The 17,177-nt window shown below is 47.2% G+C and overlaps 2 protein-coding genes across 2 annotated transcripts in view; both read left to right on the forward strand.

Annotated features, from left to right (window-relative positions):
• The window catches only part of LOC134504245 (UDP-N-acetylglucosamine transferase subunit ALG13 homolog), an 80,247-nt gene that overhangs the window by 12,088 nt on the left and 50,982 nt on the right, over nt 1–17,177 (forward strand). The gene's annotated exons all lie outside the window — the stretch shown is intronic.
• Nucleotides 15,218–17,177, forward strand: part of LOC134504521 (putative bifunctional UDP-N-acetylglucosamine transferase and deubiquitinase ALG13) — a 45,539-nt gene continuing 43,579 nt past the window's right edge. The window contains exon 1 of the mRNA XM_063313770.1: nt 15,218–15,358. Coding sequence (XP_063169840.1) covers nt 15,218–15,358 — 141 coding nt within the window. The remainder of the gene's footprint in view (nt 15,359–17,177) is intronic.

Genomic DNA, 17,177 nt, shown 5'->3' on the forward strand with positions numbered 1-17,177 from the left:
TGAAAATAACATCTCTTTTTGGTGTGTTGTCCAGTAGGTGCTGCAGATCCTCATAAAACTGCTCTACTTCAGCTTCTTCAGCATCTGTGGTTGGGGCATATATTTGGATCACTGTGATGTTAGATGGCTTGCCCTGGATTCGAACTGAGATCATTCTATCGTTTTTTGGATTGTATCCAAGCACTGCTTTCGCCACTTTACTATTAATTATGAAGGCTACTCCATTTCTTCTGTGGTCCTCTTGTCCACAGTAGTAGATCTGGTGGTCATTTGATGTGAAGTGGCCCATTCCAGTCCATTTCAGTTCACTGACGCCCAAAATGTCTATCTTGAATCTTGACATCTCCCCAATAACCACATCCAATTTGCCCTGGCTCATAGATCTTACCTTCCAGGTTCCAATGGTGTGTTGATCCTTAGAACATCGGATTCGCTGTTCACCACCAGCACCGTCGGCCGCTAGCCGTCCTTTCGGCTTTGAGCTAGCTGCGTCATCACGTCTGGGGCTAGTTGAACTCATCCTCTGTTCCTCCCCAGTAGCATTTTGACCATCTTCTGACCTGGGGGTCTCATCTTCCGACGGTATACCGACATATCTCTGGTTGTACTGATCCATTGAGTTTTCACGGCAAGAATACTGGGGTGGGTTGCCATTACCTTCCCCAGGGATCGCATTTAGTCTGACCTCTCTGTCATGACCTTCCTGTCTTGGGTGGCTCTTCACGGTTTAGCTCATGGCATCATTGAGGTGCTCAAGCTCCAGCACCACGACAAGGTAACGATCCTTTGCTGAAGATCATTATGCATACAATACAGAAATTCTGTGCAGTTTATAAACCCTTCTCTTGTTAAATGTGTGTTTGTGTATGTGTGTCTGAGTAAAAAATCAGAGGAGGAAAGTAAATGGAGTTACAGGTAGTTCTCAAGTTACCACGGCAATTGGGACCAGAATTTCTGTCGCTTTTTTTTTCTTTAATCGTATGGCATAGCAGTTGGGTGTTCATGCTGCCTTTTCCTTGCTGGGAAATCCTTGTGAGGTCCAGCAGCCATATGTGTAGACTATTTAGCTGTGACAAGTCACATTGCCCAGGGTGCCCCACGAGGAGGCTAGTCTACATTGCACCAAGTTGGGCTGAGAGAGAGGGACTGGCCCAAGGTCACCCAACCAGTTTTCATGCCTAAGACGGGACTAGAACTCACAGACTCCTGGTTTCTAGCCCAGCACCTTAACCACTAGACCAAACTGGCTTTCGGTCACTAAACAATGTGGTCGTTAGGCAAAACATCACGTGACAGCATCACTTAGCAACTGCAGTCCCAGCAATCACTGTTGCTGTTGTTAACCGAATCCCACTGGTCATTAGGCGAGAACCCACCCCGATTCGAGCCATTCCTGGCTTGGTCCCTCCCAGCCCTGAGCCTCGGTACGGTCTTGCCTCCTCTTGAACTCCTCCCACCTGCCTATCTCTCCCAACCATTTCTGCCCTTTTGGCCACCTGCCTACCCACTGCCACTAGCTGCCCCCATCACCCAGCCCTGCCCACCGCCACAGCCCCTGCCATGTAGCCCCCTCCTAGTGTACCGGCCAGGGCCTTCTTCGCACTGCCTTCTTTCGCACCGGTGCAGCCGGTGCTTCTTGAAAGAAGCCCAGTGCATGAAAGACGGCTGGGTTTAGATATTGGTCTGAGCAGTAAAATGTTTGTTTGATTGATTGATTGATATTGCAAATTTAGTCACCACCTGTCATGACCCCGTTGCAAGGCACAAAGAGCCTCACAATGTGGATCATGATCATTAAGGAAAAGAGGAAGGAGATAATTAAAACAGTGCTTAAACCAAGCACCCAAAGCACCCACACCCATGGACTCATATACAGCTGAAAAGAAGGGTTTCAGATAAGCAGCGATAAGCCGCACCTGGTGCCCTGGAGCCCTGGAGGACACACTGGAACCAAGAGGACAAGGAAAGACACCGGGAAAACGCCCACACAGCTATCAAGGAGCCCATCAAGAGGGATTGGGGACAATGAAGGGTGGAGGAGCACGGGACCCCGCAACAGGGCGCCTCACCACCGCACCCCGTTCCCGTTTGTCGTTCTGTCAGCCACCATTCCAATAAACCGGAAATCCTTAATACCCATTAAGTGAGTCTGTGTCTTATTGCGAAGAGAGACTGACCCTGACACCACCCATCTCCCTCAAAGAGCTACTCTGAGCGGTTTACAATGAACTGGGCAGGTTTTGTTGATTGCGGTGAGTTAACCCACCCCTCCGGTTTGTAAAGCCTGGTTTTGGGGTTAGCTACAGCTGTCCCAGCTGAGCTGCAAAAATGTGGGCAATCCCTAGATGACCAAGAGGAGACTGGGAACGCTCTTTCAACGCTTTTCCACCCTCTAAAGGTTGGCCTGATTTTGTAGCCCAGATGTGGTAATTTAGGCCAAGAGAATTTTTTAAATAAATTGTGGCCTGTGTGTGAATCCAGCTGTTGTCCTCGCAAACCACGGTTTATGCTTTAGCGTGGTGTGTGAATCTGTGGTCTGTAAGTCTTCCACATTTTAGTCAAACAGGAAGTATGATGCAAGGATGTCACCTCCCACACTTTACCTTTCCGAAAGAGCGGAACTTTCTGCCATGCTTGCTCAGCCTTGTTCATCAGCCAAGAACAGACAGCTGCTGCGGGGGGTGGGGGGTAGATGGACTGTATTCTCAGCCACTCTGAGAATCCGTTGACTGAAAGCCAGGCTATAAATCTTCCAATCAGGTATATCCAAGGTTCTGCTATCATTTAGTTGTCCTGGATGAAAAGAATTTTCACTTGCCAGCCTTCCCTATACAGCACTAGAAGTGAAAGGAGGCTGTACTAAGTTGTAGTACTGCAGAAATAGATATGCAGTGATTGCTGTCTTCACCTTTTTGGAAGGCTGTCTCCTAGATGAGCAGATTCGTTTTATGCTGCTCAGTTGACCTGTCCAACCTGATACAGATAGTCCTTGCTTAATGACCATTCTTTAGTTATGGTTTGGACTTACAACGGTGCTAAAACCCGACTTGTGACCTGTCCTCATACTTATGGCCATCACAATGTCCCTGCGGTCATGTGATTGTGATTTGAGGGCACGGCAACAGGTTCACATTTATGGCTGACGCAGCATCCCGTGGTCATGTGACTGCCATTTTCGACCTTCCCAGCTGGCTTCCGGCAAGCAGAATCAATGGGGCATGATTTGCTTAATGACTGCCACAAAAATGATTATAAAATCAGGCCGGATTCATTTAACAACCACTTGCTTAGCGACTGAAATTCCAGTCCCAATTGTGGTCATTAAGCAAGGACTACCTGTACATTTCTGACATATCTGATTTTTAACTCTTAACAGTGGCCAGCGGCCTTTCCCTTCTCGACCTCTGGGCTAATATCAAGCACGTGTCACTGGCCAATTACAGGAACCCAGGTCCAAGTTGCTGGAGGACACCAGGTAGAGAAAGCAGCTTTGGAGCTAAGCTGAACCAAAGAGTGGTCCTTTCAAGTGAACATTTCATGCAGTTGCCCTCCAACCATCACAGAAGGCGACTGAAATTTGCAACTGTCCTGTTTTTCCTGGGAGCGGGGGAAGAGGAGCCCTCATCTCAGTGAAGGTGGTGTGTTGTGGGAGGTGCTGGTCCTATGAGTAGGGATGGAGATTGTGGGTGATATATGTTGTAGGTGATGAGCGGTGTCTTGGGGGTGGCTGAACTTCCAGACCACCACCCCATGTTCTGTTGCTGTTTCAGGTACCTTTGTGGCTGTGGTTGCTGGCTTTGGTATGTCTAGCCAACTGTAATGGTTGCCTATTCTGACAGACTCAGTCTCACAAGCAGGTGCTTAAGGATAACTGATTTATTGAAAGAATAGTATGCAAACCGAAGAAAGCTGAGAATGAGCAAAAGCGCGCCAAATACAAACTAAAAACCCTCGCTTGAAACCTAACCCCACCCTCGCTCCCTCTTAGCAACCACCCCCTCCCAGGTGTTAGCAACCGTTCCCCACATCGGCCTGAGAAAATAACCTTGGGCAGAAGCAATAACCCAAACATACATTCCACAGTTGCAGTAAGCAGATTACAGCCTGGCAGGGCTGGAAATTTCCACCGTAAAACACGGATCATGAAAATGACATGCGAAACGTTACGATGTATTCAGAACATTGAAACGATGAACATGACATATTGCCCCCCCAAAGAAAAGAGACATTAAGGAGCAGGTTTCTCAGGATAAGCAGTATGGAAACGAGCAACTAAAATAGGTGAACGAACATGGGGAGCAGCAACCCACTCAGGATGTGGGAAATGCTTCCATCGGACGAGGTATTGCAGGGTAGAACGTAGACGCCGAGAATCTAGAATTTCTTGGACTTCGAAGTGTTGCTGACCATCAATCATGATAGGAGCAGGTGGTGAGGGATGCGGATGCCAGCGGCCCGATTGGTGGTGGGGTTTGAGCAAGCTGCAATGAAAAACAGGATGCAAACGTTTAAGATTGTGAGGCAAGTCCAATTTAAATGTAACAGGATTGATTTGGGCAACAATAGGAAAGGGCCCCATGAATTTTGGTGCCAACTTTTTAGAGAGTTGGGGTGATTTGATAAATTTGGTGGAGAGGTAGACTTTATCTCCAACTTTAAAAGATGGCTGAGGTGCTCGCTTGGTGTCAGCATAACGTTTGTAGGTGGCTTGGGCATCAGCAAGAGCTTGTTTTATTTTTGGCCAGGAGTCTCCCAGATGTGCCACCCAGTTTGCAGGGGATGATGGAGGAGAGGTTGGTTGAGGCAGCTCAGGAATGGGTACGAAATCGCGGCCGAAGACAGTGCGAAATGGCACTTGACCAGTGCTTTGATGCACTGCATTGTTGTAGGCGACTTCAGCAAAGGGTAGAAGATCGACCCAATTATCTTGTTGATAATTAATGAAAGCACGCAAATATTGCTCCAATGTAGAATTAAGCGCCTCCGTAGATCCGTCAGTCTCAGGATGCGACGCAGTGGACAGTGCTTGTTTAGTGCCCACCAATTTCATAAAAGCCCGCCAAAATTGTGAAGTAAATTGTGTGCCTCTGTCAGTCACCAAGCGGGAGGGGCTTCCGTGAAGCCTGTACATGTGTACAAAGAAGAGGCGGGCTAGCTGCTGTGCTGAGGGAATGGAAGCACATGGAATAAAATGTGCTTGTTTTGAGAAGTCTTTTACCACCCAAATCACAGTTTTTCTTTGACTGGGAGGCAAATCCACAATAAAATCCATAGAGATTTCCTCCCAAGGGTAAGAGGGACTGGCCACTGGTTGGAGCAATCCCTGAGGCTTACCAACCTTTCGTTTGGAGCCAGCACAGACAGGGCAGGAAGCAACATAGTCTTTAACATCGCGCCTTATTGTTGGCCACCAGAATTGCCGCCTAACCAAATGGAGTGTTTTTACAAAGCCAAAATGTCCCACTAGTTTGTCATCATGGCAATGGAGCAAAACGTCTCTGCGCAAAGTATCAGGCACATAGAGCCGATCATTTTTCCAAGCAAAATTGCCGTCAAACGTAACATTGTTTAAATTAGCTTGCAACCAAGTGTCAGATTTCAATTGGGAAAGAAACTGTTGTTGCAACTCTGAGGGAATTGGCAAACGTCCCAGACGGGGTGAAAGTGAAGCGTCTGGTTGCTGCGCGCGAGTCTGGCTGCGAGTTACCACTACCAGACTCAGTTGGGGCTCCGTCCACAGCTTCCCTACGATATCAGGCACAGTACTGGAATCTTGGGGTCTGCGGGACAGCGCGTCAGCCAGAAAGTTTCTTTTTCCCGGGATAAATCTTAACTTGAAATCAAAACGGCTGAAGAATTGAGCCCATCTGATTTGCTTTGGGTTGAGCTTACGAGGTGCACTAAGTGCTTCAAGGTTTTTGTGGTCAGTCCAAACCTCAAAAGGGTGGGTAGCCCCCTCCAGCAAATGGCACCAAGTGTCTAAAGCAGCTTTAACAGCAAAAGCCTCTTTTTCCCAAACGTGCCAACGCCTTTCAGTCTCAGAGAATTTACGGGAGAGGTACGCACAAGGCTTCAAACACCCCGAATCATCTGCCTGCAGCAGGAGTGCCCCAGTGGAGAAATCAGAGGCATCCACTTGCACCACAAATGGTTTGTAAGGATCTGGATGCTGCAAAATGGGTTCTGCTGTGAATAGTTTCTTAAGCCTGTCAAAAGCCACCTGGCATGCAGGCATCCATTTAAGTAATGCCCCCGGGTTCTTTGATCTCCGCGTGTCCCCTTGTCCCTTAGTTTTCAGCAAGTCAGTGAGGGGCAGCGCTATTTCCACGAACCCCTCTATAAATGACCGATAATAGTTGGCAAAACCGAGGAAACTTTGGAGTTGCCTCCGTGTGCGTGGTGCCTCCCATGCCAGAATGGCTTCAATTTTTGCCGGATCCATTTCAATACACTTGTCTGAAATTCTATAACCCAAGTAGTCAATTTGGGATTTATGGAAAGCACATTTAGACAATTTAGCATACAATTCAGCTTTTCTCAGCTTGCTGAGCACTTGTCTGACCAGTTTTACATGCTCCTCCATTGTTTCAGTATAGATTAATACATCATGCAAATATACCAAGACACCCTTGAATAAATGGTCATGCAAGACCTCATTAATCAATTGCATAAAAACCCCAGGCACTCCCGCCAGCCCAAAAGGCAACACTTTATATTGGAAAGAGCCCAAAGGACAATTGAAAGCAGTTTTTCATTCATCCCCCTCCCTTATGCGAATACGGAAGTATGCCTCCCTCAGATCTAACTTAGAGAATATTTTCCCCTTTGCCAGGTGTGATAACATGTCTTTGATTAACGGGACTGGATATTTATTCAATATTGAGACTGCATTCAACCCACGGAAATCTGTACATAATCTCAAAGTTCCATCTTTCTTCGGTCTGAACAGAACAGGTGCACCCACTGGGGAATTAGCTGGTTCGATAAAACCCCTAGCCAGATTTTTGTCCACAAACTCCCTTAGCATTGCCAGTTCCTTCTGGGTCATAGCATAATTTTTTGGTTTAGGCAACTTTGCATTAGGGATAAAGTCTATGGCACAGTCAGTTTTTCGGTGTGGCGGTAGCTGATCCGCCTCCTTTTCTCCAAAGACATCCACAAAGTCTTGGTATTCCCCCGGTAGGCCGTCTAACGGAGCGGTAAGGAGGTGCGGCGTGGTTGCTGCCGCCCTCCCCACTTCACCGCTCTCCAATTCATCCCCCTCCGGCACTTTGTAGAATCCATCAGCAAAAGTCACAGTCCTGTGCACCCAATTAATATGGGGGTTCTGCTGAACAAACCAAGGCATTCCCAAAACGACAAACGGACCCCCCACAGGCGCTACCACAAAAGGCAGCTTCTCCCAGTGGCTTCCCATTTGCAATGCCACCATCCCTGTGGAGTGAGTTGCCGGTTTACCCCCCGCCGTGGTTCCATCCAATTGGGTGAAGATCATGGGTCATTTCAAAGGGAATGTGGGCAACTGTAAGGCGGCTACTACATCAGGGTGCATTAAACATTGTGAGCACTCTGAATCAATCATTGCCCACAGTTCCACCGTTCTTGTTCGTGACCCTAATTTCACCTTCACTGTCAGGGTAGGGAAATTTCCACTCACCGAAGCGTGATCGTGCCCTTCCTCTTCCACCTGCCCAGCGGCGCCCTTTAAAGCAGGTGGCTGGCGTTTTCCACTGGTTGATCACGAACAGCCTCCTCCTCATCTCCGAAGAAAGGGACTTCCTCAGTTTCGACCTCTGCCAATGCCGCCTTCATTTTCCTTGGTAGAGAAGGAGATTTTCCGGATGACTTTTCCCCCCGGTCTTCGGTCTTTCTCTTTGGGCACGCCGCTGCTCGGTGTCCCTCTTTTCCACACCGCAGGCATTGACCTTTTGCAAAGCGTCGCTCCTTCTCTTCCTCCCAGGACTGCTGACTGGATCTCCCTGGAGGAGCCGAGGCGCAGGACCCTTTGGTGAATCTCTCATACCGCATCGCTTTTCGGTGCACAAACGTTTCCAGGGCATGCTCAGCACTGCTTGCTAGCTGAATCCAATCATACAAAGTTCTTGGGTCTTCACGCCCCAAAGACCACTTCAGAACCTCTGTCTCCAGTCCATCCTTGAACATCTCCACAAGCGTGGACTGGGACCAATCCTCCACCTTTCCAGCCAGCACTTTAAACTCCAGTGCATAATCTGCTACGGAGCGTGCCCCTTGCACCAGCCCCTTCAATGCTCGCTTCGCTCTTTCCTGAGCTAACGGGTCTTCAAAATGTTGCCGCAATGCCCATAAGAATTCCTCAAAGTCTTCTAACTCCAGAGCGTTCGATTGGCACAATTGCACATACCAATCGGCCGGCCGCCCCTTCAGCTTTGTGGCAATGGCGTTTATTTTGCCCCTCTCTGACCGGAACCCCTGTTCCCAGTCTTCCATATAACTACTCGCATTAGTTAAGAAGAAGGACAATTTGGTAGGGTCCCCATCGAACTTTACTGTGAACGGCAGGGGTCTCGCAGTTTCTGGTCGCTCAGCCCTTTGCATGGCCCCTAGCGAGTGTCTCTCCGCCAGAGGGGACCTTGACATGGTCACCCTCGGGCCCCTCTCCTCTCCTCGACGCCGCACCCTGCTTCTCCCTCGGGGCGATGGTAGGGGTGCCGGGGAGATGGAATGCGGGGGGATCCTTCCCTTCCTCTCCCCGGTGAATCTGAGCCCATGAACATTTTTTTCAGCAGGAATTCATCCGAATCTAATTTTGCTTCCAACACCTTTGTACAGTCAGGAGTAGGTGACCCCTTGGGTGCCTCTTTTCTGACCACCGTAGGTGACAGCAGGTACTGCCGCTTCCAGGAGGCTTGAGCCACCCCAGTGACCGATTCCTCATCCCACGTAAGGTAGTCACCAGCCGAAGTGCTGGTCGTTTCGGGCACTTTTGGACATCCCTTCGTCTCCCTCGAATTGGGGTTGGGTTCTGCCCGACCCTCCGGAGCATCGCTGCAGGGTACCTTCTCCGCTCTAACCACTGTGGAGTCCAGTTCCCTCTCACTCGATGCCTCGCTCGCCATCTCTACAATCTCGACTCGTTCCTCGCTAGCGCTCCCCTTCACAGGTGACGCTGGATAGGGGCTAGCGGAATAAGGGTTTGAAGATTCTCAGCTTTATGTAATGGTTGCCTATTCTGACAGACTCAGTCTCACAAGCAGGTGCTTAAGGATAACTGATTTATTGAAAGAATAGTATGCAAACCGAAGAAAGCTGAAAATGAGCAAAAGCGCGCCAAATACAAACTAAAAACCCTTGCTTGAAACCTAACCCCACCCTCGCTCCCTCTTAGCAACCACCCCCTCCCAGGTGTTAGCAACCGTTCCCCACATCGGCCTGAGAAAATAACCTTGGACAGAGTCAATAACCCAAACATACATCCCACAGTTGCAGTAAGAAGATTACAGCCTGGCATGGCTGGAAATTTCCACCCAGTGAACACGGATCAGGAAAATGACATGCGAAACGTTACGATGTATTCAGAACATTGAAACGATGAACATGACACCAACTAGTTATGGTTTATTCAATAAAGCACAATTAAGCAAACCATGGTGTAGTGTGTCATGTATATCCAGATGAGCTTACGCAGCTTAACTTGTGCATGCGAATGCAAGGATTCAACAGACAAAACACACAGATTTTTCACTCCTCCTTCTTCTCCATCCATCCTACCACCTGCGTTGATAATTCCAGCAAGCAGCTCTATATTCTGCATGATTTACCACTGACTTATTTAACCATTCTATAGATCTATTATACACTTTCCTGTCCTAGAACTGCAATGCCCATCGTTCAGTACACTCCTACCTTGTGTCAGCAAAGAAGCATTTCAACAACATGCCTCCCAAGTGACAGGAAAGGCATTCCAGCTCAGATGGAACATACTGACTGGTGAAAAGCTGATGCAGCCAGAAACATAGCCTAAAGCACATGACACACTTATCCAGGGTTAAGCCAACCATGGTTTCCTCAACTAATTTTTCTTGATTTATGCAACACGATGAGTCCTGAAGTAGGACTAGAAGATCTGGGGTGCAAAATTTGGTGAGAGAGGAAGATTTTCTGTATCCCTCTGCAGCTGTACCTCTCTGTGGTCATCTGAATTTTTCCAACCCTGATCTGGTAACCTTATCATGCAAGAACCATGTGGGGTGGGTGGGTTTCCACAGTGTGCTGTCAAAACAGCGGTCTGCGGACGATGATAAATCATGGTTAGCAAGCTGAACGGGCTAAACCAAATCCAACATTATCATTTAGGAAAAGATTTTAAACCACGCTTTAGTTTAATTTAGCATACTGTGCAAAACAAGCCCATCAGGTTATTTTACAGGTCCCCATATTGCATTAACCCCCGTTAATTATGGTTAAGTGTATCATGTGAACACAGCTGCTGTGGCAGAGCAGTTCTATGTATGTGCAACGCCTTTAACCTTAATTAACCCAACTAAGCCCACACAATACTAAGTAAGCAGACTGGGTTCATATAGTCCCCCGGAACAAACATCCCACCCTCCCTACTACAGGTCAGCACTCTGTTCAAATGCCTGGGAGGTCTTCCTTCGGCACCCTGCCTGAGTACTTGGTGGGATCCCTGCTCTGCTTTAGGTGAAAGAGCTGGGGCGAAGGCAGCCTGGAGCACCTCGTGGAAAGGCAAAGTGCAGGGCGTGCGACCACGTGCCCGCTTTCCTCTCTGCTGTGCCACATGGGTGAGGAGTGCTGGGGGCCAGTGCTGGGATCTTAAACTCAGGTCTGGGTTTTTCAATCCCCGTCTGGGTTTCTAGGTTTTTTAGTTTAAAATTTAATGAAATCTAATCTTTTCTATATATTAAATTATATTGTATGTACTGTATATTGGGAGGGACGCGGTGGTGCTGCGGGTTAAACTGCTGAGCTTCTGAGCTTCCCGATTGGAAGGTCGGCGGTTCGAATCCGAGTGATGGGGTGAGCTCCCGTTGCTAGTCCCAGCTCCTGCCAACCGAGCAGTTCGAAAACATGCAAATGTGAGTTGATTAATAGGTACTGCTTCGGCAGGCAGGTAACAGCACTCCGTTTAGTTATGCCGGCCACATGACCACGGAGGAAGTGTCTACGGACAAACGCCGGCTCTTCGGCTTTGAAACAGAGATGAGCACCGCCCCCTAGAGTCGGGCACAACTGGACTTAATGTCAAGGGAAACCTTTACCTTTATCTTACTGTATATTGACATTGACTGACATTGCTGCAGACTGCAGACGAGTTCAGTCCATGTCTGATGTCTGATACATGAGCTGAACTCGTTCGCAGTCCATAGAGCACAGACCTTTGGCTGCAAGGCTGGCACTGGAGTGGTGCCACCTTATTGGCTGGCAGCAGCATCTCTGACAGCTGGCCCCTCTTCCTTCTCTTAAGTGCTGCTTGATCTTGACTCTTCCACTCTCTAACTTTGCCACCTGATTGGCTGGCAGATGCACCTTCATTCCTCTAAAACTAGCAACTTATCGACACGTTTTTAGCAACACTGTTAGTTCGTCTTTGCACTGTTCCTGCGTGCGTGCTCTCAAGTTCCAATTTAGTAGTGCATCTGCAGTATTGCAATTTGCATCCCTTATTACCAACAATGAGTGAAGGGTTGCTGAAGAAAAAAAAGAAAAACATGGTAGGTGCAATCATTTAAAAATGAATGACTGCAAGAACCTGAATTTAAAGGCTGGCTCAAAAAGGACAGTGCTAATGAAAACAACAGCTACTGTGTGTGTTGTAAAATTTCACTTAAGAATGCAAATAAGTCAGTGTTGTTAACTCACAAAAATACTGAGAAACGTAAGAAAAAATTTGAAACTGCAAATGCTGTAGTAGCTATTACATCTTTCTTAACAAAGAAGGCAACCTCAGAAAGTGAAAAAGTTGCAAAGGTTGAAGCCCTAATTGCCAGTTACTTTTCAGAACATCATGTGACTTTTGCACATGTGAATCATCTTCTTGATGTTTTAAAAAAGGGCATTCCCAGATAGTAGTAGTAGAATACTTTAATCATTAGTCAATTGACCACATCAAAGCATGGCATCAGCATTTCCAGATAGTAATATTGCCAAAAACATAAATATGAAAAGATCAACGGTTTCATATATCATACAGGATGGCATTGCCTATCATGAAAAATTAGAACTCAGTGAAATACGTCGAAAACAAAAATTTTCAATAATCACTGATGAGAGTACTGATGTTTTTGTAACACACGTTTTGGCCATAATGATACGTTAATTCCACCAGACAAAACTTGACGTTGTTGATGCTCTTCTTGACACAGCTATAGTGGAAAATGGGACAGCAGCGGGTCTATTTAATGATGTTGAATCCCTTTTCAGTGAAAGAACCCTTCTTCTGAACAATACCATCAGATTCAGGAGCGGCAACTGCTCTACAGTGAAGGGAAAGACAAGTCGATTTCAAAAGTTGCTAAAAGATGGTGTGTCACCAGTTTTCATTTTTGGATGTATGCGCCATTCTTTTCCTCTTTGTGCAAACCATGCTGTCTCAGTCCTACCCTGACATTTAGAGTCTCTTTTAAAACACAACATCACACTTTTCATGTAGCAGCAAGAGACAAAACGATTTTGCAATGATACCAGATGTTGGCCAGACCATTCATCATAAATAAATAAACAAACAAATATTCAGAGATCAGGATGTCCCTGACCCTGTTGGCCTTCTGTAAGGCCGTGAAGACCTGGTTATGTGCCAGGGCCTGGGGCCCCGAGTATGTTAAGGGCCCTGTTGCTTGGCTATATTAACATCCGTGCATTGTTTACTTGGCGACCAGATATATTCGTTTTGTACTTTTAATTGTTCTAATTATTTTAACTGTTTTATAGTTATTGTGATTGTAAGTCGCCCAGAGTCACTTGTTGAGATGGGCGGCCATAGATATTCAATAAACAAACAAACAAACAATTAAACCAAAGCTGGCCCAAACTAGGCGGCTATCCAGAGAAATTGAAATAAGTACAATTCTAAAACAGCAAGAAGCTCTAGTGTTCTATTTTCAGTCTGAATCGAGAACTGATAAAGTCGATCAAGCAAGACGAATATATGAGACGTTAATCAACTGCGGAACAAAAACACTTGCTCTGTTTCCTACCATATTTATTTATTTATTTGCTCGATTTATATAACAGTCCATCCCACTTTTACATGACTCTAGGCGGCTTACAATAAAACAAATAAAAACACAAAATACATAATAGAAAACAAAAATAAACACACATAGCAACTGGCATGATCTAACCTATCATCCATACAGCCAGGAGACAGGCATTAACCCTCAAACTCTCATAGTTAGCTGAATTATTTGCTGGAGTATTGTATTCTGAATTTGTTATTACAAATCTATTTTGAAATCTCGAATGTGCTACCTTGCTGATAATCTGAGGGAGCGGATGTTGACCTGTACTGCAAAAGGTAAATGCTCTTAACCCTGAATTCCAGTTGGAGCATTTTAGACTGTGTAAGTTGTATTCGATGGTATCGGCAGAATATAAAACAATTCTTGTAAATAAGAGTGTCTCATGCAAAGTAAACTGTCTGAACTTGGCCCCAGCAAGAAGGTGAACCATAAAAATATAGAAGATATATACCTTGGTGGAAGGACAATGGCCCTTTTAGATCAGGAACCTCTTCCTAGCAATAGTAATGTTAGGCTTAAAAATAATGGTTTGAAATTCCTAATAGAACTGGGCGTGCAAATTAAAAGCAGATTTTCCTTTGATGAAGACGGCATCATTGCTAAATTGCAAGTTTTAGATCCAAAGATGGCCAGAGATCCCCAAACTCCAACGTCTGTTGCAAATATAGCAGCTCACTTTAAAACCCTCCTTCCTGAAATAAACTAAATGACCTTGGTGATGCAGTGGCAAAGCCTTAAAATGTCAAAGGGCTTGCACTGCGTTCCTGAAAACATGAAAATTCCAGAGTCCTGGTGTAAATTACAGGACATCACAAATGGTTTAGGTCAGGGTTCCTCAACCTTGGCAACTCTAAGCTGTGTGGACTTCAACTCCCAGAATTCCCCCTTGCTGGCTGGGGAATTCTGGGAGTTGAAGTCCGCACAGCTTAGAGTTGCCAAAGTTGAGGAACCCTGGTCTAGGAGAACCAAAATATCAATTACTATCAGATTTTAGGACAAACTCGATAGTTCCACCCCACTCCTTGGGTTGGGTAGGGATTTTTTTCTCAAATGAACTGTGTAAAAACAAAGAACATAAACCAACTAAGAACTACTGCCGACAAACTCTTCCTCAAGCCAGAAGTGAGCAAAACACAGTAACCCTTGTACAACTTAGGAGCCCAAAAACGAATTAATAAGAGATTTTCAGGATGGAGTAGTACAACGAAGCTACTCCGAAAGACTCAAGAATGCCAAGATTTCCACCCAAACCATCACAATTTACGAAGATTCCGGCGAGGGGGAATAAAATCAAAACTAAGTAACATTGAGTTGTAACTTTCCGGAGTTCCTATCAATACAGAGGGGAAAATAAATTTAAATTGAATTATTTCCCCCTCTGTATTGACAGAACTCCGGAAAGTTACCAATTGTTGTGTTTTGTGCTCTCCGAGGGGTGTTGCGCAGAACCTGGGCTTCTTTCAGCGCGAAACCTTGGGATTTGTGGAGTCCCCGGGGCTCCCTGCGCTGGTTGGGTTCTTGCAGACGTTTCATCGCCAGAGTAGGCAACATCTTCAGTGTCGCGCTGAAGACGTGGCCTGGCCTGGCAGTGAAACGTCTGCAAGAACCCAGCCAGGCGCAGGGAGCCCCGGGGACTCCGCGGTTCAACCCGAGCTACCAACAGTCGCTCCGCTTCGTCCAGTGCCCGGGGATTTCTCAGGGAGCCCTGCGAAGCGCGCGCGCCGGATTGCCGCCAGCTGAGCGCCGCCGGGCCACGCCTCGCGCTCGCCTTGAAAGGGCCGGGCCGGGCCACACCCTCCCCCTCCCCCTGCGCCCCGGCAGCCCGAGCCCTGTCCCGTCCCTCGCCCGCCCGCCCGCTTGGGGACCCCGCCTCGCCTCGCCCCGAGCGCGCCGCCTCTCCCCGGGGCCCCGGCTGCGCCCCGCCGGCAGGCTCGCAGGGCCCTCTCCTCGCTCCGCGTTGCGCCCCCGCGGCGGCCATGCAGAAGGGCTGGAAGAAGTACTTCGGGCAGAAGTCCCTCAGCGAGGTGACCATGGACGAGTACCTGGGCAGCCTGGGGCTCTACCGCAAGCTCACGGCCAAGGACGCCACCTGCCTCTTCCGGGCCATTTCCGAGCAGGTAAACCCGCCGGCGGCCCGCGGGGACGCCTGGGTCCTGGCCCCTCCGGCCCCGCGTTCGGGGTGCAGACCCTCGGAAGCGGGGAGAGGGGCGAGCGCAGTGCAAGCAAGCGGGCACCGGGGCGCCCTCCTCGTCGGCATCGTCGTTGGATTTTGAGGGGCTCTTCAAAGCGGGGCAGCGGCCAAGCAGAGGATGCACGCCACGTTGTACCTCCTTTCCCGGCCAGCCTCCTCTTCCTTTTTCAGTGAAAATTCTAAGTTGTGCTTTTGGTTTCATTTAACGCACTTTTCCCTTCTGGAAAGGGCTTACAGGTTGCCCGTTAAAGTGCAAAATTAACCTGGGACAGGCTGTGGTCAATAATGGATAGGCTGATATACATATAAATAACCTGTAAAGTGTGAATTTGCTTATTAGCACAGGCAGATGGGTGAAACGGTTCACACAATATGTTAAACTGCAAAGTTTGGTTGGGTTTGACTTCCTGTGTTTTGAGAAGCCAGCTATCTTCATTTGTAGTCCTGGTTTACTGCTAAGTAGTGGCTTACCAGTGCCATGGTTAAAACAGGGTCTAGCAGAACTCAGTTACTCTCTTTATGTGGGATGTGATCAAAGTTGGTTGCATAAAGCCAGTTTGTAAAATTCAAAATATAAACCACCTTGCTGCTGTGCATCTCAGCACTGGCCAATATTGTTTGGGCTCAGTAGCTAAGCAGGGCTAAGCCTGGTTAGTTCTTGGATGGGGACCAGCAGGAGATAGGGCTGAAGACTAGCCTGGGAAGTCCAGAACACAACCTGGAAGATGCAGTGGAAAACCACTTGTGGTATGGTTGCCCTGAAAGGCTTGTGCACTGTACTCACCAGGAGTGAATCAGCTTGGCATTTTCACTTTTCTTTTTCATCTGGTCAAATTTAAATGCAGAATAGATAAGAGGATGAAAACTCTCTTGTTCTATTACTTTGCCCAAATATTTGGTAGTTTATGAATGCAGCCTTTCTGAGTCTTGACACCTCCAGATACCTGAACCTCAACACTCCAGTTTCTCAGCAAATGGTGATGCTGGCTAGGGCATTCTGGGAGTTAAGTCCACCCACATGGAGGGCACCAAGGAATGATGCATCTTTCCTGACCTGGTGCCCTCCTGATAAGTTGGGCCTAAAACTCCCCAGTGCCAAACTATATTTCACACCTGCGTTATTTTGCTGTGGTTGAGTAAATCATGCTTAAGTTAATCATATTATGCAAACACAGGCAGAGTTTGTCAGTGTTTCCCTTGTCTTGTTATGGGTTATGGTGTGTATTTTAGATCTTAGCTATGGGTAGGTATTGTGTGTTTTTTTGGGGGTTTACCTGGACTGAAAGGCAACATAACATTTGTAAACAAATATTCAACACTTGAAAGTAAGACCTGTGGTTGAACAACATGCTTGGTTAGCTAAGGGCTTGTAGCCCCTTTTCCACTGGAGTCCCATTGACTACTTAAGATGGAGTGGTTCTCGGGGAATTTATGAATGCTCCAAGCCATTTATGGAACATGATGGAGTATCCAAAATACCTGACCCACTGTCTCACCAATTTGAAATAGCTGAGTGGATCTGCCTATTTTGGCTGGCGGTGATCCAGAGGCCTTTTATTGAATGAATGTACCCTCTGTGCAAGATCTGAACTGTTTCAGGATCTGTCCAAAGAAAGATTAATGCCAGACTTGGTAGATTTGGTTGCCATCTGATCCCTATCCAACCAAAGAATCATGCTGTTGCTTCTTTATTTTGGTTCCTCTGTATTTTGATGCTTTTAAGACCAGGAAACACAATTACATTC

The sequence above is a fragment of the Candoia aspera genome, chromosome 12, assembly GCF_035149785.1.
Source record: "Candoia aspera isolate rCanAsp1 chromosome 12, rCanAsp1.hap2, whole genome shotgun sequence".
Classification (NCBI taxonomy): domain Eukaryota; kingdom Metazoa; phylum Chordata; class Lepidosauria; order Squamata; family Boidae; genus Candoia; species Candoia aspera.